At 38.7% G+C, this 25,849-nt stretch overlaps 1 protein-coding gene across 5 annotated transcripts in view; it reads right to left on the bottom strand.

The window, feature by feature from the left end:
- zbbx (zinc finger, B-box domain containing) overlaps positions 1 to 25,849 on the bottom strand; it is a 70,265-nt gene that overhangs the window by 28,541 nt on the left and 15,875 nt on the right. For all 5 annotated transcript variants that reach the window (XM_006799867.2, XM_035911601.2, XM_006799866.2 and 2 more), the window contains 4 exons: positions 25,059 to 25,154; positions 10,590 to 10,772; positions 5,806 to 5,986; positions 1,651 to 1,810 (listed from right to left, as the gene is read on the bottom strand). In XM_006799867.2, the coding sequence (XP_006799930.2) occupies positions 1,651 to 1,810; positions 5,806 to 5,986; positions 10,590 to 10,772; positions 25,059 to 25,154 (620 nt within the window). The remainder of the gene's footprint in view (positions 1 to 1,650; positions 1,811 to 5,805; positions 5,987 to 10,589; positions 10,773 to 25,058; positions 25,155 to 25,849) is intronic.

Below are 25,849 nucleotides of genomic sequence, written 5' to 3' on the forward strand. Positions count from 1 at the left end.
AAACTCCTTCCTTCATTCAGTCTTTTTCCCATTATTATTGAAGCTTGTTAAAATTCAACCTCGACTTTCTTTTTACCAGCCAGTCTCTTTGTCTCTCCATTAAGCTCTGCCACCATCACCGCTGCAGGCTTATTGCACTCTAGATTGGCTCTCTGGTCTATTCCACAGTTAAAGGCTGCTACAGCTGGGGACTTAGAGCGTTCCTGCTCAGGCAGTCGGAGGGCCCGAAACTGCACTCTTCTTGCCTCATCCCTGACCTCCTCTCCAGTGGACTACTCAGCCCAAAAAGAAGCTGGTTAAATAAAGGCTGTAATAATGGGACCTGCTGAAGCCAAGCCTGCAGGCAGTGTACTGCACAATAGGTAGTAAGAAACTGCTTTATACACTGGTGACTTATATCGGCTGGTTATAAAGACCACAGAGAAGCAAGAGAAACAAGTTCCGTGGTAACAAAAAGTATCATAACAAATCTATGTATGTGTGTGTTTGTACACAGCGTGGTATACCTCTGACCCCCTTACTGGACGCAGCAAGAAAATAAGGGTGTATATGATGCTACAAGGACAAGTTGATGTAAAAACTCGATCTCTGCGTAACAGAGATGTCATCAGATACATGTGGGACATCTATCTGGTGACAATGATACATCGGTACAATAGGTATCATAGGCAGCACATGTACCAAGTAGCTTAGTTAAAAAATTTATACTCTGCTATTAATTAATACTTAGATTTACTACTGCATTGATTCATTTGCAACAGCCTTGAAACCAACAGTGCTGTCTTCAGGTCCTCTAGTCGACAAAACATTTTCACACAGCACAGCTGCAGACAGGCAGGAACAAAGCCATAAACACATGAACAGCAGCACAACACACTTGGCAAACCATCTTAAAAACCAGCACTCCAGCCATTATGAAGAATTTTGTGAGGAACACTGAAGTAGTTATAAGCGGTTATAACTGTTAACCTGGTTGCCGCACACATTAATCTAACCTAACTATTAGCAATTACCCAATAATCACACAAGCCATCTGTTATCACTAAGGTAGCAGTAAGCAGCTATGGCTAATAAAATGATAACCATGTTGGAGCTAGGCAGCAGACATTATCGATCCTGCCTGCCTGTAATGTTATTAGACACCGTTAATTTTAAAAAAGAAAGAAAAGGGGAGAGAGAGAAAGAAGGCGTGCAGTTTTGAACAAATGCAGCACAAAAGCCTAATTTTTTTTTCCTGAAATAGACAAAGAATGCTAAGGTAGGGTGAGCATCTTAAGCTTCATTTTACTGATCTAAATATGATCAACTAAACAAACATCTGACACATTAATAACAACGTTTGGCCTGCACAAAATGCCAAAAATACCATTTAGCCATTATTTAAGGAAAAGTCACAGCAGTTGGTTATGTATAGCATTAAAAGTTGTTGCCAAATACACGATAACATAAATAAATCAAAACCAAAACTTTGAGCTGGTACTGCTTTTAAAGCTCTAAATCTTTCTAAACAATAAAACATTTGCAAGGAATAACGAACAGGGGAGAAGCATAACTTTTCACTGAACCTACTGCCTGAAGCTCATGACAGAAGCCTCAACATGGTTTTGAATATTAACTATATGTGTGATGCATGCACATTTCTATCTGTACCTCCGGTGCTTCTTGAGCAGCAATCTGTCCATGTAGGTAAGGCTGTTTTTTGTGAACTCCACCTTGACAAGAACCCTCTCTCCCCCCCCTCCTCTTCTTTGTCCTTCAGCTTCTCTGTCTGGAGGGAGGGCAGTCTGGGTCGCCATAGCTGACACTGATACTGGAGGGAAATGGGGAGAGGGACATCAAACAAAAATAAAGTTAAGATGTAAGAGGTGGAAAAAAATGCCCCAAAGGAAAAAAGATTCAGAAAGGTAGAATAGGTAGCAGGAAAACATAATCCGGCAGCTTCTCAACACACTCCCCTCAAAAAGTGAGAAAACACCTTGTCACTATGCCAAAAGTGCCAAAACACAAACAGACAGGAGAGAGCCCTGTGGGAATAAGAAAAAAGATGTATGAAATACTAAAGGAACATAGTGAGCGCATGAGAGAAAATAAAAGATAGAAATAAGAAGGAGACATGTTATGATTGTACTCCAGACACTTTGGCAGTCCTCAGTGGAAGCTTTAAATTGGGCCTGGGTGCCATTGGCCTGACAGAAATAATTAGGGCTGGAGGGGCTAGTAGCAATTTGCAGAGCAGAGCAAAAGGAGAGAGGAGCAGAGTCTGTTCACGCAGTAAAGCAGAGAAAATAGGAGGTCTAATAAAAAGCACAAACACCTAGACACATATACAGAACCTGGAATAATAGTGCTAATAATACACACCCGCATAAACCTGAGCGCACAAACATTATTGCAGATGCAGATACACAATATCTGTGAAAAGACACAAAATTGCCTGGAACATTTGCGCGTGTACACATACGCATACACAAAGCTGAGGCGATTAGTGCTGTGGTGTGGAGTAGGGCACCCCTAACACTCCTCTCATTATCTCAATATGCAACAGCCATGGATTACCCTCCTACTGCAGTGGTAAGCACTTTCTGTAAGACCAGATCAGAGCAGATACAGGGAGAGGGAAAGCAGGAAAACTGAGAAGTAGGTGAAAATGCAAAAGAAGGAAAGAGAAAGAGCTGAGAAAAAAATATATTTGTTGGTAAAAGCTGAATACAAATGTAAGTGTATATATTAATCCAATAGCCGTAGTGAGACACTGCAGCTTGGCAGTGAAGCTATACAGTGCTCCACATACATTATATTCCACTCCACTGCAAGAAGTGTGTGTTGCAGGAGCAACTAGCTACAAGTCACTGCGACGGAATGGAGGCTGGAAGCTTGATACCGACAGATGGTGTGCCATGGGTGTGACAGAGGACAAATCAAAACTGAGCTGGTCTCAACTTTTTTCATTCAAGCACCAAACATCACATGCTTCCATGTTCATACACACATACACACACACACAGACACACACACAAGCTCAGCAGTGAATGCAGATAGGATGAACATGGCATTAATCTTCAAACAACCACTTTTCATGATAAAAAAACAACAACATAATTTTCTTTAGCATTTAAGCACTTTTAAAGAGAACTCTGGCTTTTAAATTAATGCAGAAATGAAGTTTGCTACTTTTCAATCCTCAACTAACTTTCAGCACAGTATTCGAGCCCAGCAATAGATTGATAAGGGTGGAAAGTGAGGAGGTGGTACTAGAGAAGAAGAAATAGAATAGATACAGGGTATGGTCCAGTGCAAACCAACTCAAATGCCCTCCAGCAGATCACCTATCCTCTGGTACAACAGAGTTTTAATAACGTAAAGGATTGTTTTTTCAGCCGTGGAAAGAGGTTCAAGCCAGGGCTACAGAAAAATCTGGGGTCCCAAAAATAATAACTGAGAATAAAAATACTCATTCAAATCCACTTCAAATATCTTTAAGAAGCTGTAAAGTTAACTCAAAAAACAAATGTCATTTATTTCTAGAAATTCAAGTCCTTCTATCAAAAGTGATATTTTACAGTTGACGCTGATGCTGGATGAACAACTTGTTGTGAATCTAACGCTAATGAGATTGCAGTTTTAGAAAGCAAAACTAGTACAAAAGCAAATAGGAAGCAATCAAAACATAGGAGCAGTGGAACGCTGCACCCATTAGTTAAAGCTCCTAGTGTTTCCCAGTTATACCCAAGATGTCACATTCACATAATAGGTAAACATAATTTTTGATATGCAGGTGATGTGTACAATATATTACAACCAACATCTTTCCCAATTTGTCTGTGTAGGTTCTCAGTCATTCAGGGCATGGTAGTACAAAGAGCTTGGAAACAAAGTGCCTGGAAGTCCAAAGTTAAAGAAGTCCATTCACTTTGTTTCCAAGACTGAATCCAGTTGACTGCAATGTGAATACAGACTGTATGAATTAGATGGCAATTATTTGCAAACCCTTAACAGTCTGTTTGAGAGTGACTGCTGTCTGTCCAAGTCAAAATACCACTGTTTGCATACAGGTGGCTTCCCACCTGACAACTTATACAGTCACAATCAAAAGTGGTCATCCCGAGCCCTGCTGTTTTTTTGTCTTTTTTTTTTCTTTTTTTTGTCTCGTTTGGATCTTTAGCCATCAGAATTGTTGTCTTAAGGCCAAGAAAGATGCCAAGCGGATTTGTTTTACCAAGTGGATCATCATGGCCTTGCCATATTGGTCCATTTGATTGACCTTTATTATAATTATGTATTTATTTTATTTTCGGTTGCTACAAATGGGACCAAGTTAAAAAAAGAACTAAACACAAATAAAATACACTTCAGCTAAATACTTATAATTTATTTTCCCAAACCACCCGGAGCCGCAAAATAAAGACTAAAGAGCCGCATGCGGCTCCGGAACCGCGTGTTGCCGACCCCTGTGCTAGGGAGTGTGGGGAGCCATAGCCCCGTCCCCCAGGGCATAAAGCAGGTATGGAGGAGATGCAGGCCCCAGACATCCAGAGGCCCCAGAATACGAGGACCCGAGGAGGACCACCAAACGGGGGGAACCGTGCCACCCTCCTGGGAAGAGCTGAGTAGAGCCCCAAACGAGAGATCACCCAGCAGCTATGGAGCAGAGGCCAGAGGGGGTTGCAGTGGCGTGCCCGCGGGCTCTGCCGGCATCCAGCTGTGCCAGAGAGGACCGAGCTTCAGGCCCCGAGGCCAGAGGCCTGAGGGCACCCCACCCCCCGGAAGGGGCCCAGCCGGGCCACAGGCGCCAGGCCCCACCAATCGGCCACCAGGAGTGAGCCGGTACATACATGAGCGCCCAGCCCCAGTCGACAAGAACCACCAACACACCAACGTCTGTGGGCATCAGCCACCGGCAGGGAGTGTGGTGAGGGGAAATAGGCCTCCATACTTTGGAGGGCCTGACATGTACCCAGAGAGGTTGAGTCTAAGACCCAACCTGACATATAGACACAGACGAACAGGCGCACACGGACACAAACGTGCATTCCCACCCCATATACACAACCAAATACTCGGCACTCACCCAACGTGTAGACAGACACAAATAGACACTGCACAGACAGTCACACTCCCCAAACATACTCTATATCCCAGGTCCAGGTACCCCTGCCCCCAGAGGGGCAAGCCGCACCTAGACCCAGGAGATGTAACCCTTCTCTCTGGGGTGGAGGCAAGCGGACCACCTCCTTATCTGCAGTAGCAGGGAGGCCCCCGCATCCCAGACCCCAATCTGAGCCCTACTGTTAACTGAATGTGAAAAAAATTCAGTGCAATCACCAGCCACCGCATTTTCCTAATCACAATGAGGTTGCCATCCTATTTTCACTTTAGTGTGACTGAACCATAAGTTGTTTGTCACTGGGCAAGAGGCAGGGTACACCCTGGTCAGATCCATTAAAACAAACAGAGATGCACAACCACTCACTCCCAACAAAATTTACACCTGGAAGAATTTACAGTCACCAGTTGACCTAAAATTAGTCTAACAAGCATGCATTTGCACCTTGGGTGGAAGCTGATACACCCAAAGTAAATCCACAGGCACAGGGAGCATATACTAACTCCACACAGAAAGGAACCAGAGACGACCTTACAGAAAGGTGAGAGTGCTAGTCAGTGGCAGCCATTCCAAGACTGTGAATTACAAAGAAAAACTGCTTTGAAATAAAAAAAAACAAAACAATAAAAGATAAATATTATGTTCTCATTATCATTAGTGTCAAAACACTGGGTAAATTTAATCAGTTCAATTTAGTGTACCTGGTCTGGCAGGTATCCAGACTCCATCATTCTTCCCCCTCCATAATTTGAGCGCCTCCTGGAAAGATCTTGCAGACTCCTCCTCATTGTACTCTCCTTTAAGGAGTGAGGGTAAAAATCCTTTGTTATCCTCTTCAGTGATTCCCACCTTTTTCTCCTCTCCATGACTCCTAACTAACATCTGCAATAGAAGAGTTGTTTCATCAGTGTACTTACAGGGATTGATGGAAAACAGTGTGATGTAATGTAAGGAGCACCCTCGTGCATGATAAGACTCCTACTGATAAAGGTTAGTGTTAGTGTTAGCACAAATCAAATACTCCTTACAAAAAACTGTTTTTCTGATATCCTAACATAGCAAATTTAATCAGAATGATGGTGCTAAACCTTTTTTTTTTTTTTTGATGACTGCAATTTAATGAAGGGGGTCAGTTAATGAGTTTTTGTGTGCTGCAGGAACTGAACTGTATTCATATTCTAAAGGCAAAGACAAGCAGAACCTAAAATATGCATATGTACGAATGTGGCTGTAATCTTGGCAATACCCTTGTTGATGCATCATTTTAGTGGCAACAGGAACTCTTTATGTATCTTCATATTAGACCTCTAAATATAAAGTCAACTGAAATAAGGCTGAAAATAGAAACTGTTCCTCATAGTAAAGTTCATTTGAGGTAAAAGAACAATGATTGTTGTACACACATATCACAGTGACTAACAAAAGTCAGTAAGCGTTCGGCAGTTGGAAACCAAACAAAACAAATCTGCTTAAACTCCCATAGATGAGTTGGTAGATATTTTTTTGCTTTTGTATTTGTTCTCTGCCATGAAATCTTATTTCCTGTGTAGCTCTAATTTACCTGGCACAGCAGCTTTTGTGCTGGTAAGATGCAACATGTTCAACTCATCAATAAATCATTCCTGAATCAACTTCTGATCTTTGCTCTAGGTGTAAAAAAGAAACAGATGGCTTTATCCACATGTTTTAGACATGCAATAAACTAAAAGATTACTGGTGCTCAATAAGAGCAGGACTGTCAGATGTGAGATACCCTCTTCACCCAGATTAGCCCTTTTCGAGGACATATCTGATGTCCCCCCCTGTCAAAAGAAACCAGGCACAGTATATCAAACCAGCCATGACTGCTGGCAATATTCGTATTTCTCTCCTATGAAAAAGTTCAGACCCCACCTTCATCTCCATGTTGCTTCATTTAATCTCCAAAGAAAAATGCTGGTCTGATTTCAGGCACTACATTCATAATAGATCGCTGTCTTTGTTGGGTTTATATGTTTGTTTTCTACAAATGTAAGTATTGTCAAACTCATGAGTTAAATCTATCTAACTTTTTTATAGCTGAATAACTGTACTCTTTTCTGTGTTGGTAATATAACATTTATTTATTCATTCGCATACAGTACGTATATATTACTGTTCATTCGCACGTACGTATATTTTACTGTTTTTAGTTTTTCTCTTGCCTTAGAAATTATTGATTGATTCCAGTATAGTTCTTGTCTGGTAGTGAGTGGGAGTGGGACTGGGCTTAAGGGACTGTTTTTGTTTTATTATGTTTTATTGAGTCTTGCTTAACTTATCTTTTTTTAATCGTCGCTGATGTTGGAATATTTTATTTCTACTTTATTTTTGTAAATGGCCTAATGTTTCGAGAAAAAAATGTAATAAACATAGTTAAAACAAAGAAAAAAATTATTACTGAAGGTGTTGCCATGGTTTTGCTCGGAAAAAATGTGTGGTTACTTCTGTTTAATCTGTTGGAGATTTTCATTCACTTCCATCTTTTCTGAATAGCTTTGTGGTGCTGAAAGCAAGCCTGACACCGTGTTTGTGTCCTTGTTTAAGTGGGTATTAACTGTTTCCTTGATGTGTGTTATTATTTTTTATTGCCATTCTTTCTATTCTTATGCTCTTATGCAAAATGGCTGCACTGAATTCTAAGCATAACATTTTTTTAATGAGCGCTCTTATTTTTTCTATTAAGAGATACTTGTATTTACATCTGAAATGGGGGGGGTTTGGTTAAGACATCAGCTTACAATTTAGTGGATTATTTAATGAGTAGTTAATACAATTGCACAGCCTACAACCAGCCCCTTAGATGTGATATTAAAAAAATAAACAATAGCTGTCTTTTTTTTTTTTTTTTGGGGCGGGGGGGGGGGGGGGGGGGGATAAAATGTTTAATACATTTTGCACACAAAGGCAGCCATCGTTTTTATTTTGTTGCAGTTGTTGCTGTTTTTAAATCATACTGCATTCAGGGTAATGATGTCAAATAATTGTAACAGTCTTGGTCACAATCTCTGGATCCTCTAGCAAGGCAAACATGTAATGTCTCCAAGAACCTTTATTTAAGCCCAAGCACAACCTAACTGAGCAGGAAAGCTTAACTGCCATTATTAGAGATGTGCATTAAAATGACAACTATGATAGAAGGGACGAGGCAGCTGTCTGACTTTTTAATCCAAGTCAGTGTTGTTTTCACACACAAACACAATCCATAATATTGACTCACACACTTCGCCTAGCCACTGTCTACCTTCATCCACTATGTCTGTATCCAGCTAAGTAGCTGCATCACTCTTAGTTGAAGAACAACATGCACTTTTTTTTCTGAGCTGGTGACACTGTTGGTTGTCAGGTTCCTGCTGACTGTTGGTTTACTTTCAGACAAAGCGACCACCATAATGAACAGTTTGCTGCTTAGTGGAAAACAGAGGTGGGAAGTAACAAGTACAAATACTTCATTACTGTAGTTAAGTAGAATTTTAAGGTATCTGTACTATACCCATTTTTAAACAAATATTTGTACTTTCTACTCCTTTTCAAAGCAGGCTCATTACATTAGGTTTAATTTTTCACGTCACTGCAGGCCATCAAACATCAAGCCGATTTGGGCCTAAACGGTACAACATGAAAGGCTATCGTGTTCATGTATTTATCACCAGGGGCATGTCACGTAAAAGAGATTAATGAGGCAAAACTGTGTAGCATAGTTGGAGATTACAGTGGGCTGGTGTTTTGTTTTTGTTTCCTTCTTCTTCTGTTATTTGACACAACACTGGAACGACTGCGGGTGTCCATAAATTTCGCTGTACTCCTTTCTATGCCTGTGTAGAGCACCCTGTGTGTTGGATGTATCCACCACTTTCCACCACTGAAAAAAAAATCCATAAGTCAACATTTTCATGTTGTTATTTTTGTCAATTGTGAGTTTTGGTTTGTTTTTTCTTTTCTTTTCAGTAATGGAAATTAGCTTTCATAGAACTACACAAATTAACTGACCTTTACTTGCCCTCTGACAGCATTTAGACTCCTTATCATTTTAGGCACACTTAGTTTTGGGTTATCACATCTTTATGGCTTTAACTAAACTAATGCATCAAATACAACAAGCCTTACTCCACCAGGACTTTCCTGCTTCTTTCTCCTCTTCCTATTGACAAGAAAGCTGTGAAGACTAAAATCAACCCTCTTCTTTCCTTTGGACTGGTAATCACAATCAAAAGCAGCACAATGTGACATTTCTTTTTCATGATTTATAATGGCGACCTTGTAATGATCGCTCTGGAGTGCCATTAATTTACCCTAAGTGCACTGCACACACAAAGTTAATGGTGTCTTTCATAGGTCAAAATATGGATTGTAAATTCGGGATTTTTGAAATAATGAAAATATGTGTTTATAACAGCCTAGATGAGTTTCAGGAGAGTAAATTTACACCTTGAGGCCCAAATGTTGAGTTCCTTTTAATAAAAATGACACATCAATTTTAAATATTCAGCCTATTACCAGAATTAAAAACATATTAAGTTATGTGTTAAGCAGGGAGGTTTCTATGTCTGTTGCTGCTCAGACTGGTGAAAATTTCAAGCCTGTATATGAAGTTTTAACATATAAGTTGAACACTAGTTTGACATTCAAAGACATTTCCTCAGTACCTTCTGACCCCAGCTGTTCAAAATGACTGCTGTTTGAATAAGGTCAACTGAGCTCGGTGGTATAAAAAGTCTGAAATGTCAATCTAACTGTTCTTGCCAGACCTACACAGCTGGAGGGCATTTTTTAGTCCAAAGGTGCATGCAGTTCACCAGCCTGCCTGTAGATACAGCCTGTGGATATAGCATCAATTAGGGTTTGTTTGAAGTCTTTTCAATTGACTCACAGTGTGCAGGGGTAAAATTTGACAGTGTTAAGGCTTGTCTGGTATGTCTGAATTAAATTTTCACAGCCGGTTAGCTGCAGTAGAGAAGAAAATGTATTCAGTAATCAATGACCATTTGAAATTTTTTTCAGTAAAAAGTAAATAAATAATTGTTGGTATAACAATTGGCAAAGCCCCATTTTTAAAAATATCATTTAATCTCATATTTAGATTTTCTTTAAATAAAATGGATGGAAAACATGTTTAGTATAATTTAATTCATTTTTATTATTCCCTAATTAAAAAAATAATGATGAAAAATGCAACATTTCAACATCCATTTAAGCTTTGCTTAATCTTTTGTCATCAAAAACTCAAGTAAGCAAAATTACTCAATGGACTGCCGTAGCAGTTTAAATCTTTAATGCTGTATATTAGTTTGTTTAGCACAGTGCTTAGCACAGTTAAGCACATGCATACTGTACAATATTTAACGTATTAAACAAGTCAATGCATCTCCACTTTGATCATGTATACAACTAGCTGAGTAGTTTAGAAGACTTCAGAAACACTGAATATTTATATATCAATAAGTATTAAATGGTAGTTATTACTTACCTTGCCGCAGTCAGGATTTTCCTCAGCTTCTGTTCTTTTTTCTGGACTCTCATTTCGCTGTCTGGAACTGGGGGTAGTACCAGGATTGGGATTAGGACTGGTGCTATAGTAGGAGCTAGGGTCAGTCTGTTTCTTGAAGCTGTTGACAACATCTCGAGTGCTCACACGGGTCTGTAAGTCTGTCTGTAACAGAAGGCCATAGCATGTGAGACTAGATCACTATGTTGTTACTCGTAAAAATGACAGAAACTAAATACTGCAAATAATATAGCAGATGAAAAAAAATACTTCATTAGGACAAATGGGGACGAATTGATACATAAGCTATAGCATAAAATCATAAAAGAGGTATTTATAAATTAAAAGTAAATGTCAAGGTTATTAATTTCTGCACAAGGCAATCCTATGAAAGTATGTTTAGATAACCTGCATTTTTCTGAAATGTTTGTTTATAAATAGCTCGATCCCACTTGCAGGAAAAACAAGATCAGATGCAAAGCTGTGCATTTTGTTGTAAAAAAAGCCACAGGAGTGCGGAGGTAGACTCTTCAACAATGCTATTATCACAAAGGTAAGAAATGTTGATCAGCAATAACAATGAACAAAAATAAATTAATAAATAAAGGTCATACTTTCTTTACAATGAATGTCCTAAAAGTCAAACTGCAGACAACAGAGTGACAAATTTTCCAGAAATGAAAAAGGTGTTGAACAAGCCTCATTTGATACACAGTAATGACAAAAAGTCAATGAGATGAGGGCTCTTTCGACAACTGCCACGAACCCCATTTAGAGGTTACAACCTAATCATTTTAAGTGCTCATACTTACATCACTGGCATAACCTTGAAAGTCACAACAATGAACTCCATTTATATAGTTAATGTGTGCATCTTTATTTTATGTAAATTAATCCACAAAGAGCCTGGGCAGAAAGGGCGACATATATAGACTAGAGAAGGACATGGAGCCTCAAACTGAGCATTTTGCCCATCGCTATCTTGTTTTTGCTGTGACATCAGTGGAAATACTATTAGGTCAAAGAAAGATATGAAGGAGAATTCTTAAGGAAATAAAAAAAGATCGTCTGACTTGGTGCTAGGCTACTCAACTATGTGATGGTAGACATTGTTGATATTGGACTGCTTTAGAGAAACTACAATGTTGTAAAGACGGACTAAAAAAATACATTGGCTTACTCTCGCTATGTTTATTCACCATGTTTGGTCAAAAATGTGTCTTCACTACTACATTTAGGATTATAGAAAAAAGAATATATAGGCTTCAAATTGAAATGAAATGCTTGTCCACTGAGATTAGTGGACATCATAGTATTTCCACTGATGTCACAGCCAAAACAAGATGGCAATGGCCAAAATGCTCAGTTTGAGGCAGTAAATGTAATAACCTGGGATCCAGCTTGAAACAAATCAGAAACACTCCTATAATTAAACAATAAATAAGGAACATGGCTACCCTGCCTGTGACAGGGTTATATCGGTCTCACCCTGGAGCCAGATCTGTGCATGGTGCTCACAGGAGGGAGCCCAGTGGCTGGCAAAGCCAGAAGGTGGTATAGGGTTTAGGTGCTCTGTGGATCAGGCACAAATCAGGGGCAAAGGTCCTGACAAATCTTGCTTTAGAAACATGGAATGTCACCTCTTCATTCAATATTGTATTCCATGACTAACCAAGGGTGTAAAGACTTACAGTTTGTCTTTAAGTAATACACCAACAAATGTGGAGTCAAGAAAACATTGAGGAACTGAAAGTTTTGTTAAAGCTACATAAGAGTTTTAGTCATTTTGATCATCTTTTCTGGCAATTATGGACAACTCATATTGGAGATATTCCTCACACTCGTTCTGTTGACATTTTTCATCACTAACTTTTTTAATGGAGATGTAACCACAGATTTCAACTGTGTTCATTATGTGCAATTTAGTTTGTGAGCTATGGTTTTGCTGCATTTTGACATTTTTGGAAAAGGTGGTAGCCTGACAAGATGTAAGGCAGGGGTCTCAAACTCCAGTCCCCGAGGGCCGGTGTCCTGAAACTTTTCCATGTGTCCCTGTTGCACCACACCTGAATAAAATTAGTAGGTCATTGGCAAGAGTATAGAACTTGACTGCATGATGAAGTGGCAACCCCTAACCATACTCGAGTAAATTTAAGTAAATTTAAGTGTTTGGAAAAATGTACTTCTTAAAGTACTTCTATTGCACCATGTTCATTCACTTATGAGCTGCTGTAACATGAATCAAATGGCTGAATTGCCACCTCAGCATGCAGTCAAGTTTTATAGAGTCTTGCTAATGATCTACTAATTGTATTCAGCGGTGTTGCAACAGGGACACATGGAAAAGTTGCAGGACACCAGCCCTGAAGGACTGGAATTTGAGACCCCTGATGTAGAGCATTGCATATCCATTTTTTTGGTCAGTGGGTGACACAAAAAGGAAACTGGCTAACAGTATTTAGGCTCTAACAAAAGCTGTGTGAACTGGAAAGATGAAACATTTACTTTCCTTACATGCTACTTTATAGGAGCAAAAAGACCATGGTTTATGCACCAAATTGTTCTGTAATCTGTTTTTTTTTTGTTTATATGTGGACAAACAATTAGGTGATTAAATCTCTTTTCAATAACTATATTCCCACTAACTCTGCTGTAGTATCTAATATTGTGAGTCCAGATAAAGAGATAAAGTCATATTTTGACAGAAAGCACACCTAGGGCCAGATTTACTAATGGTCTGCGCCAAATGGTCTGTGCAAGACCATCTTCTGATGTTCCAAAGCTGCTGTATTTACTAAAGAAGCTTAGTGTCAATTTTGTGACTAAAGGGCATGGATATGGGTATTTTTATGGAAGCCATATTTTAGATGTATTCATTGGAGTTTTGCTTGTAGAACACGAGATTTTGGGAGGAGAGTCATTAAGTGAATCACATAAACCTAATTTACAAAATGTTCACAGCATACAATTTACTGCGAATTGTATCGACTTAAAAACACAACAAAAACCATGTTTTATTTTGCACCTAACATGGTTGTGATAGTTGTTGCTAGGAATGTTAATTTATTTGGAGTCAGAGACAGAGAAGATATCAGAACAAGTGTGTAATTGGGTGGGTGTTTCGCTCAAAGCTGTAAATGTGGTGCATATATCCTCAGGGGAAAATCTGTATTCCCCAACCACATGTTGACTGGTTTCCGGAGTTTGCTGGCTGTTGTTGGATGAAATCAGTCACAAAGAGGGTGCTACACTAAATAGCTTGTAGTGATTTCTTTGGTTTCTAGCAGACTGCAACAGGACCCTGTAATCTGCAACTACTCACTTACTCACTACTAGCTGAGCAGTAAAACTAAATCATAAAAGAAAAGGCATCATCTTCAAGGTAAAAGCACAACTTTAACTGAAAGCAGACATACTCCATTTTTAGTTTGCATCACTCTTTTCATAGTTGCTGCTTAGACAGTACTTTGCAAGGGTTTGCAGAAAAATCAAAATTTTCCATATAAACTGCAGGCAAACGCTGCAATCCACTAGTGGTCCAAGTGATCACAGGCAGGTTTTTGTTGCAGCACCATATAGCTTTTTGAAACCAATTTTAGCTAGCAACAGCAAGTAACTTCCTACACTGACTACAACTAGTCAGGGAATACCCATTTTTCACTGACCAATCACTGCTTGCCAGGGGTTACTTACTGGTCTCTAAGGCGTGCGTAACTAGAGCTATGAGAAACTGCCAGCACATTTTCCCTAGTGAAAAATGTCCAGTAGGTAATTTCCAGGAGCTTGCCAACTGGGCTCTAGACATGTGTGACTGGACCTAAACTTTGGCACTGTTATATAGGTTTCACTACACCCTTGCCCAAAATGTTTAGGGTCAAGCTCCAAATATTACTTCCTCCTCAGTAGTATTGGTATTTTGATGAAATAGAGCACAGCTTTAGAGTGCAAGAATCCCAATACAAGACGCATACAAGGATGTTTCTTGTTTTACAAGTAACCAAATTACCTTTTACAGTAACCAGAGTGATTTGCAGTGTTTCAGGTTTTCAGTCACATTCTCACACAGATTAGCACACATTGAAAATGTCTTGTGTCAATCTGTCTTTTCCCAGTAGTCTTCACACCCAGAGCAACTGCTTTTTTCCCCTTAAAACTGGCAGTTTATTGACAGACAGGCGTGAAGTGTGACAGATTAATGTCTGAATGTTACAAACTGGCTTCATATTACCTACACTGCCACGCAGCCTGTTGGAAAAAAATGAATAACACATGTACTTAAGCACCCGGCAATGTAACAGTTCACCCCTCACCCCTTTATTAACACAGGGATGGATCAGGATCTGATGTAATTAATGTGGTGTCCTACAGATCAGCTGTTACATACAGATTTCAGGTTTTTAATGGTGGGATTGTAATAACACAGATCTTCTTTTTGAGTGCTGCTGTAATCAAAACTATAAGATTTATCCAGGGAACAGATGTCTACAGGGATCCCACACGCAAAGTTCCCAGCAATTTCAGACAGAAAAAAAATTGCCTTTATATTAAAAACACCTTCAGCTGCCTCTAATTAACACACATCTGTCCTGCACAGCATATTTTTTGGTTAGCAGACAACACTTCAATTCTGGTGATGGTCACGACTGAAATGAACTGGTTGCGTCTTTATTTATAAATTAGTGCACTGTTCATAGATCACTTACAGAACTGTACTCACTGGCACATTTTTAAGAACACAGCCTCATCCTAATTTGTACCACTTAGTAAGTCAGGCCCCAATGTACCGTATGTTATTTTAGTTAAACCTTTTTCTCCTGTCTTTATCTTGGCAGCTGGGCTGTGAACCTATGTGTATTAATTCTCAGAGTTCACATTGTAACCAAGCTGGAAATATGAAAAGAAAATAATCTGGTGGCATTAAGTGGCAGAAAATCAGCAGCACTTATAAATGTGACAGACAGCTGCTTAAAACAGCAGCTTAACTGTTCTCTCATATGAGCAACTTCATCATAGTCAAGTTCACTTTACAATTTTCCTGTTTTTGTGGAGCTACTGTCATCCAGGTGACACATGACCACGTTTTGCAGTATGTACTGTATATTATGGTAACTTTGTTATTGTTAGCCTCGAAACTAGACCTGTAGCAACCTCAGAGTTTCATACTGCCTTGCAAGATTCAGATAAGGCACAGGCAATTTACTGGACACAGAGATAGAGATGACATAAGACTTTTAACTCATACATTTTTTAAATGTGGGTAGGATGCCTCTCAATAAACTATGCACAACTATGCCACCATGAAAGCAGGCATTTTTTAGCAGAAGATTTGTTTCTGTTGGCAACGCTATCTCCTGAAAGCAAAAAGTACGACGATATAGAGTTCCTAGTCAGAGCCTCTTGTTCTGTGAAGGATTCTACATCTGGTCTTCCACAGTAACACAGTGTAATAATGTCTTATAGATGAATGGATTTGTATTCGCCCAACTAGACAGAAACATGCACTCAGTCTGAAATATCGCTGGTCTCATCAGTGATAGAAGCAAAGGCCAGCTAATTTGGTGATACACTCTAAGTGCTGCATTTAGTATCTTGTGAGAGGGAATGTCTCGAAAAATAATCCAACAAACCTGGGGACACTTTTTTTTTTTGGACTGCAATCTTTGCGTCGCAAGAAATTTTAAACAGTGCAACTGCTGAAGCAATTGTTCTGGTTCTCTTTCTGGTAATCAGATAGCTTTATTTACAGGTATGAACTGTGGTTGTTATCAAGATTATCTAAGCGCTTCTGATACCAAATTTTGACGGCATGGAGACAATGAGCTGAGTCTGGTAGCAACCTTTAGAAACATATGATCTAAAAACCATACAAACCTTTGGCTGACACAAATGCTTCAAAGCTTTGATCTTTGCCAAGGTAACTGACAAGGTAACTCCCAATATATTACTTTCTTAATCCGATATGCTTCAGCACAAATATATAAACCACCTATAAAATAAAAAATAATATCATGTGAAAGAAAAGGTTTTCATAGAAATGTGTGGAGTCCTGTGAAAAACTGAGTATATTCTTTATGTTCACTGATGCTTTCATGAGAATTAAGAGAGTAAATGGCAGCCAGGTGATGTTAATAAATGCACTTGACTATTGTTTATCATGAAGTGTGAGCACAGCTATAAAGGCAGAGGTTTTGGCAGTTTACTAATCAAGAGCATTCAGGTAACACAATGTCACAATCTTCAAATGGACAATCCAGTAAATTCACCCCAAGGTCAGACCATGCAATGCTCAGAGAAACTCCAAAAAAAACCCCAAAATTATAAAAAAAAATACCAAAAAAACCCCAACTTAGGAGCATCCCTGATCTCAGATGCAGCTCAGACTTTACGGACTTTAGTTAGCATGTTAAATGTTAAAGTTCATGTAACACAAGAAAAATAGCAAAGTAACCTCCCTGTATTTACCACAAGAAAAAAAACCAGTAGCTGCCTTTTGGTTGTACTGAATCATTTCACATCCTGCGACCGATCACAACTGGTTGCATAGAGCTTAAGGGTTATTACAACCACTTTTTGATAGCAACAAATTAGTGATTTTCAAAAATCTATCACACTTAATTGCTGCATTATCAGAAACAAATTGCATGCAATTACTAACTTGACTCCATTCAATCAAAGACAGACTGACTCGGTCTTATGGAAACATTTATGGCAGTTTTTTATGACAGCGTTGGAATGCCTGAAGCAAAAAAATAATTGAAGGGAGATTATTATCTTACTGGATAAAACAGATACTGACAAAGTTTAACTTTGAAGAAGTTTGCAGGTGATAAACTGCAATACTTTGTGAGTGAAGTATTGTCACAATATCATATCACCAAAATCATGCATCAAACAGGAAAGTATCCCCAGCACAACAGGAGATCTACAACAGAATGATTTAAAATGAAATAAAGTGTTATAAATGCCCAGGCAAAGTCCAACCTGGTCAAAATGTTGTGGTGGGACATTAAGAGAGCTGTGTATAAACGAAGCAAAATTGTAAAATAAAGAATCAGACCATAGTCCTCGAAAACAATGTGAGAGGCTGAGAAAGTTATACAGTAAACTTGTAACTAAAGGTGGTTCTACAAACTACTGAACAATGGGGAGTGTCTAGTTTGTCACAGGGCTGCATGGAGTTCTGTGACAAACTCTCTTTTTCAGATAATTGTATTCATTACCTTTAATCTTTGTACTTCACAGCTCTCATTTTACATAAGCTGCACTGACAAGCGAGTTGTCAAAAAATGTCAAGCATCCAAATACTGTCTTTGGTTTGCAATAACATCAAAACTTTCAAAGATGGCCTCCTAAAAGTTCTTTCACAAATGACCTCAAATGAACTCATATATGTGCTTGTACCCTTTTAATCAATTTCAAACTGCAATCTACATAATAATAACGTTTAACAGGTCAGAATATAAACCATGGCAAGTTGTTATGTAACTGTAAGTGCAGCCGTCTTCTCTTTGAATTTTTGTCAGACAATCACTAAAGCCTCAAATCCTCAAAGACGGTATTTGGGACAGCCCTAGACTGCATAGAGTGGGTACAGCTTTGAACTTCTCCTTTCTTCTTTTTTCCTTCTTGAGACAACTTCTGTCACTATTCGTTTGTACAGCTAATTGTAATACAATAAATGCCTTCAAGGAGAAACTGTCCGAAAGTATGCACTCATATCATCATACTGTATCATAATGCACTGTCAAGAATTCATAGACACTTTTTTAAGTTAATTCAGCCTCATATCTAAGGGTGAAAAGTTTTGTTCAAATGTTGTTGCCAAAGTCTTTTGGGAGTATCAAAGCTTTCTTCTACACTGGGTTTAACAGTTAAGATTCTGAAACCAATCCTTCAAATCTGACATCAAAAATAATGCAGTTTAAAGTTTACACAACGGCTTAAAATGGTAAAACAATCATGATGTTTTCGTCATTAATATTGGCTCTTAATTGTGCACACAGATTCTCGTTCACTTGGAAAATATGTCCAACACAGTGCCACATAGTATCATTTATTGTAAGTGAGATAATCCTATCTATAATTTTTCCAGGATGTTGTTTAGCTGTGAAACCAGGATCACTGAACTTTCCCTTTGGAAACAGACAAGTGATGCAGGGAAGACTTTGCGCACAACAATGAAAAGTAAACTCGCCCAGTCGCATCAATCAATTACTTAACCATAGTTTTTAGTTTCTAAAACCACCAGAGTTCTGCTAAGTTTTACAGTGCTGTAAGTTTTCTAAGCATCAGAAGGAAAGAGTGAGGGGGTTAGGGTAGTATGAGAATATAACATTTTCATAACCTTTACATTTGCTAAATTAGGCACACTATTGTCAATTATAATTAATGCTGTAAAGCTTAAACTTAGCTATTAAGTTTCTTGATATATCATCGCATACCATATTCATTTGGTACTCCCTACAGGTTAGGCTAAATCAAATACTGAAAATGCTCTGCAAACATTAATTGAACCACGTTTGGGAGTGTGTGTGTGCAGCTGGACACAGGAGCTGATGAGGCACCGATGAAAGCCCCAAAACTGCATAGTGATGAAATTAATATTCTTTTTGTCTTTCTGTCTCTCTTCCTTCCTCATTCTTTCCAAGGCAAATAAAACAGGATTAGCAGAAGAGAGAAAGAGATATGCCTGCGTCAGCTGCATGTGTATAATCCTCAGTCTTTATGTCCTGCCAAAATACACAGTTTTGCATTACAAGGGACTAAAGTGAGGATAGAAACTGAGATGAACACTGAGGAGATGTAGATGGACAGTTGTCTTGTGTGGTTTCATAGAGCTACTTCAGTGTGTGCAGTTTTTCTCTTTGTCAGTTTCCATGGCTTTGTTTCACTGTGGTGGCTACTGTATACACATCAGTGTCTCCAGCCAATGAGAAGTCAGGTAGCACACAGGGTAAGTACAAGGAAACATAAATAAAGTGGGGTCGGTACCTGACCGGTCAGTACCAAAGTGCCTGTACAAACAGTGTTTATTTATGTGTTAATTCTTTAATTCAATTTAATTCAATTCAATTTTATTTATATAGCGCCAAATCACAACAAAAGTCACCTCAAGGTGCTTCATAGATACAGAGAAAAACCTAACAATCATATGACCCCCTATGAGCAAGCACTTTGGTGACAGTGGGAAGGAAAAACTCCCTTTTAACAGGAAGAAACCTCTGGCAGAACCAGGCTCAGGGAGGGGCGGCCATCTGCTGCGACCGGCTGGGGTGAGAGAAGGAAGACAGGATAAAAGACATGCTGTGGAAGAATAACGTAACTGTCAGGAAAATGCCCAAAAAAGATTAAGCTGACAGTGTCATGATATCATGTTTGGTTTTGCTCTGTCTGGATATAGCAAAAGGGCAGAATATTCAAAGTGTAAAAACAAAGTTGAACTGGAAAATTTAGAAAGATTTACAGGATGAACAACAGGATGTACAGATACATCCATACAATTTTGGACAGAGACAACACAGTTCCTTCATTTCAGGGGAACAAAAGTAATTGGACAAATTAAATAACTGAAAATAAAATGTTTATTTCTAATACTTGGTTGAAAACCCTTTGCTGGCAATGACAGCCTGAAGTCTTGAACTCATGGACATCACCACATGTTGGGTTTCCTCCTTTTTAATGCTCTGCCAGGCCTTTACTGCAGCGGCTCTCAGTTGCTGTTTGTTTGTGGGCCTTTCTGTCCAAAGTTTAGTCTTCAACAAGTGAAACGCATGCTCAATTAGATTAAGATCAGGTGACTACATTGGCCATTGAAGAATATTCTACTTCTTTGCTTTAATAAACTCCTGGGTTGCTTTGACTGTATATTTTGGGTCATTGTCAATTATGTCTATTATGAAATGCCTCCCAATCAATTTGACTGCATTTGCCTGGATTTGAGCAGACAGTATGACTCTGAACACCTCAGAATTCAGCTGCTTCTGTCCTCTGTCACATCATCAATAAACACTAGTGTCCCAGTGCCACTGGCAGCTATGCACAACCAGGCCATCACACTGCCTCCGCCATGTTTTACAGATGATGCTTTGGAATGTGAGCTGTTCCATGCCTTCTCCATGCTTTTTTCTTACCATCATACTGGTAGAGGTTGATCTTGGTTTCATCTGTCCAAAGAATGTTTTACCTGAACAGTGCTGGCTTTTTTTAAGATGAGTTTTAGCAAAGTTCAACCTAGTCATTCTATTCTTGAGGCTTATGAGTGGCTTGCACATTACAATGAACCCTCTGTATTAACTTTCATTTAGTCTTCTCTTTATGGTAGACTTGGATATCAATACGCCAACCTCCTGGAGAATTATTCTGCGATCATCCATTACTGTTGTCTTCTTTCCAGGTCTTTTTTGCGTTGCTGAGTGCTCAGTGCGTTTTTTCTTTCTCAGGATGTACCAAACTGTAGATTTTGCCACTCCTGATATTGTAGCAATTTCTCAGATCGTTTTTTGTTTTGTTTTGTTTTTGCAGCTTAAGGATAGCTTTCAGCTCCTTTGACTGCATGTTTTCTGTTCAGAGCAAAATCTTCCAGATAAAAGCACCACACCTTAAATCAAATCATCATACACACAACTGCCCATGAAATAGCCTTTGAGTCAATTGTCCAATTACTTTTGGACCCTTTAAAAACATGTTAAGGAGCTGAAACTCCTAATCCCTTCATCCAATTTGAATGTAGGTAACCCAAAATGAAAGCTGAGAGTCTAAAAATCATGTCCATATCCAATATATAACTATAATTGGAATATGTTTCAATAAACAAGTTAAAAAAACAACTTGTGTCAGAGTCCAAATATATATGGAGCTAACTGTAGTTATGAACCTTGGAATACAGTTGGCATATTTTTAGCAATTTTGTAAATGCAAATAGTTCCAAGCAGTAGCCAAAGCTTCGTCAGTGGACTGTAGTCAGATGCTAAAATCAAATCCTCTCTCAACAACTACATAGGGGAACACGAGCTAAGGAACAAAGAGTATCAGAGGGCTGTTGCCAAGTTTGAAAAAATTCCAATGCTCAATGGTGCAAGGGGCTTCAGTGTTGAAAGTGTATGTGGAGCTGCACCCCATCCTCTTGGGCTGATACAACAGATAGCAAAAAGGTGAAATATTGGTAGAGAAAACCAAGGTGGAGTAAAAGATGTTTTGTTTTGTTTTTTGAGCTAATAACAATAACCCTTCTAAATGAAAGCACAATCAAAGCTTGTGCAACTAAAAAGCAAAGTCCATGTTGTAACAATGGCTTCTTAGGCTGATTTGAAATTTCTTAATGCAGGCAGACTGCTGTGCCATCATTTGTTCTATCTTCAAATTTGTAAACTTGGCTACAATCTCAGACAACAGACATTTCAGACAGACAGATCTAGATCAAGGTGGGTGTGGGGTCAAACCCCACTAGGTTTGATCATATAAACTTGGCTTAATTTGAATTCAGTGACGACCTGAAATAATTTATGTTTGTTAATATTTTGAATTCCAGGGTGATTACCACAGATCTCGGTGGTGGAGGTGAATTACCAAGCACTTCCTTTACATAAAGCTGAGACAAAAAAAAAACATTTACCACTGTGTCAAACACTCTTTTTCACTATCACATGGCATGGAGCATCAATAAGAGCATTGATATAAAATCCTAACAATACCCATCCCTATTAAAGCAAAAAAAAGGGTATTCATATAAGCTGAGCAACAGTGCATGACAAGCTTTAATTGTTAATTCACAAAAAGCTTAGAGCTTAAACCCAAACATATCTTGTCGAGAAACAGAACAGACATTGTATGTAGCGTATATCCATATGACATATTGTATCTTTTGATTATTCTGTACATCCTTGGATAAATGAGCTTTCCCTTTTAGATATGCTTTCCATACTAATTTGGCTTAATAGGCCGCTGATTAACAGAAACAAGCCTTTGTGTGTCTATGTGTGAGTGTGTATTTGCATGTGGTCTCAACTATTGTATACTGCAGTGAGCAGTTGTTTATATGAGTACAAAAAATATTATCTGTATGCTTGTTATCTATTTCCAAAAGTACACACTGAAGGTGTCTGAGAAGTGCAGGCTTGTGTCTGAGTATCTAATCTCAGGTCTTGGACAACTTTTAGACAATATGTTAAATAATAGTGTTACTCTGTTGTACCTAGTGGTACAAAATGCATGCACATCCACTGTCTGCTTCTGTTTATATTGTGACTTAATAAACAATTGTTCTACATGACTTTTAATTGGTATTTACAACTACTCAGATTAATAGACATTATCTATAGAATCTTTCCTCTGCTGTGCAAACAGCGTTGGCTTACTGTAATTAAACTGTGACATTGACCCGCTGTCTTGTCTTTCTGTCTTTGACTGAAGACTGCTGTTAGCACTGTTTAATTGACTGCTGTTGAGGAGTGTTTTCTGTCTTTAAAAGAGTGTGGTAGGGCCATGAAATGTGTTTTGTACATCTATGAGTAGCCTTCAGTAATCTGTTTTTTTAAACACTTATTTAACCTGAAAATTAAGCTCTTGATATATAGAAAATCATCTCTGAAGAGTGAAGATACAGTGCTCTTTAAAAGTCTTGAACCAACTGTTTCTTTATATTTTGCTTGCAAGAACCCAAACTTTGTTGTAAATTTTAATGTGGTCTTGAGCAATAGTTCTGCAGGCTTTCTGAACGCCTTTCAAAGCTTTTCTTTATAGATTGACTGCTTTGGTCAGGTCCAGTCTCTGTGCCTGAGCAAACTGGACAAGTGGCTCAACGGTATCTCTAGCTGATGAACAGTATCTGAAAGTCATGTCTGGAGAAAATAGGAAAAAATCCAGCAAAGACCTGACACAGGACCTGAGGGATGGACCTTATCCCTCAGTGGATTCATCAATTGTTGACTAAAGCCTGATCAGAACTAGTCTCAATGGAAGGGTGGCTCTCAAGAAGCCATTCTTGAGGGGAAACAAGGAGAAAAGGCTTTAGTATGTCTTTTCCACAAGAACTGGACTGGACCAGTGACACCAGGTCCTATGGAGTAATGAATGCAAATTTGAAATTTTAGCTTCAAATCCTTCAAGACCTCATCAGAATATGTACAGAGGAGATCAGGAGAGAGGTACAACAGTGAGTGTCTACAGCCATCTGTAGACAGCCATCACAGCGGAGGCTCTGTGATGGTTTGGTGCTGTATTTAGACCGGTGGAGTTGTGGATCTTGACAAAATTGGTGGAATTATGAACACAGAAAAGGATCAGATTTTGATCAACCATTTCAACTGCTACATTTTTCAGCTTGACAATGATCCCAAACACACTAACAATGTACTAAAAGCATATCTGATAGACAAACACACAATGGAGCACCACCAGTTAGGAACTACCCAGAGCGTGGACTTCTGATGCCACGGTTTCAACATTATTGAAGCAGTCTGGGATGTACTTGACATAGAACAAAACAAACGACAGCCAAGACTCAAAAAAATAATAATTTTAAAAAATGGTGATTTGTTGTGATTTGGCGCTATACAAATGAAACTGGATGAATTTAAAGCCCTTCTCCTCACATACAAAACCTCGATTAATCCGGCTCTGTTAAAGATTTCATAGTACCAGGCACTCTCTGTAATCTTTATTATAAATTAGACTTAAAACTTTAAAGGATAAACAAAAACTTTCTTGTTCACTCAATACTTTTCATTCTATGTGTGTTTATACATCATAACTGATTTAATCATTAATTGTTAAACTTTGTTTCGCTCTTCTATAGTTAGCCTTTGTCTTTTTTTCCCCTCACCCAAAACCGGTCATGCTGGATTGCTCTCTCTGTTTCTGTTTCTCCAAATTTGAGCTAAGTTTTACTTTCGTCATTGTCATTCATTGGTGAGGGTTCAGCGTCAGTGAAATAGGTTGGCTGCTAGCTACCACAGTTAGAATGGTCACAGAAGCATGGCAACAAAGAATGGTCAGCTGTCTGTTAGCAAGGCACGTTTTGACTTGTTCATGTTAAACACAAGTAAATTAGTCTTCAGAGCATTAAGTCTAGGTTAGCTGCTAGTGTGAGAAAATTCATTTATTGAACATATTGACTCAAGTGACATTGGGTCAGTTAGAAAGTCAATTTATGATTTTATTCATGTAATTGCCCAGCCCTGTGTACTGTTTGTGTGTGTTCTTGTGTATACTAAACTGGTATGATGTTCTGAAGAAGAGAAATGACAATAAAGATGAGAGATAGTTATGAAGATATAATAATGATCAGCTATCTGTATATCTATCTATCTATATATATAAAAAGACAAAAATGAGTAAAGCTGAAGAAGAATAGGATCAAAACATTTATTACTGAAAGCATAAGTGGAAGACAAAGAAAAAAAGAGAGTTGGACACAGAGAAAATAGATTTGATACATATGCAAATAACACTCACTTGAATGGGAATCATTTTATGGAACTTCAGTGCCCCCTTATGGTGAAATCTGGAAAAACAGCCAACGCAGTAGTTTTCAGTGCATTCAGCACACATCTGCAACACACAGACCAAGTGCCATCAGTCTGTCTGCATATAAAAACACCCACCTTTAGTGTGTTTCTATGTTTTTCAGTTTAAAAAACAATGGTCACTGCCTGTGCATGTCTGTGTACTGTATGCATATATATTAATTCATGCAAGTGGTTGCACTGGTAGGTAAAGCGCCCTTTTGCTAAAGATGTAACCTCAACCTTTCCTTATAAACTGGCGTGGTGCTGCAAGATGCATGTGTGTGTGTTTGTGTGTGTGTTAACTGTGTGCACATTGGTGCATTTGTGCTTGGCACATGTGTGTTGTGAGTGTGGTTGAGTGAATGCCTCTTAAGGGAGGTTATTATAATTTCTATCTGTAAGAATCAGGTCTTGTTAGTGGGAAAAAGTCATTGCATCAGCAGGTTTGGGAAACAGGCTTTGGACAGAGCACACAAGCAAGGGCAAGTGCAATGGAGACACGGAGGCTAGGGTGGAAAAAAAGCAAACAGTCAAGCAACAACTAGCCTGTGTTTGGTTTCCTTCACTATGCATGCAAGTTTCTTTTTCAATAGATCAAGGTTTTATTACCAACACCATCACTTAAAATAGTGTAGTTTAGTGCGCTCTTTCAAGAAACACTACCAATTCTTTTTATCCTTGGAGGAACTTAACTCTATTTCAATTATTTATTTTGTCACAGTGTGATGCAGTTCTGGA

This window comes from Neolamprologus brichardi, chromosome 14, assembly GCF_056152115.1.
Source record: "Neolamprologus brichardi isolate AB-2024 chromosome 14, ASM5615211v1, whole genome shotgun sequence".
Lineage (NCBI taxonomy): Eukaryota > Metazoa > Chordata > Actinopteri > Cichliformes > Cichlidae > Neolamprologus > Neolamprologus brichardi.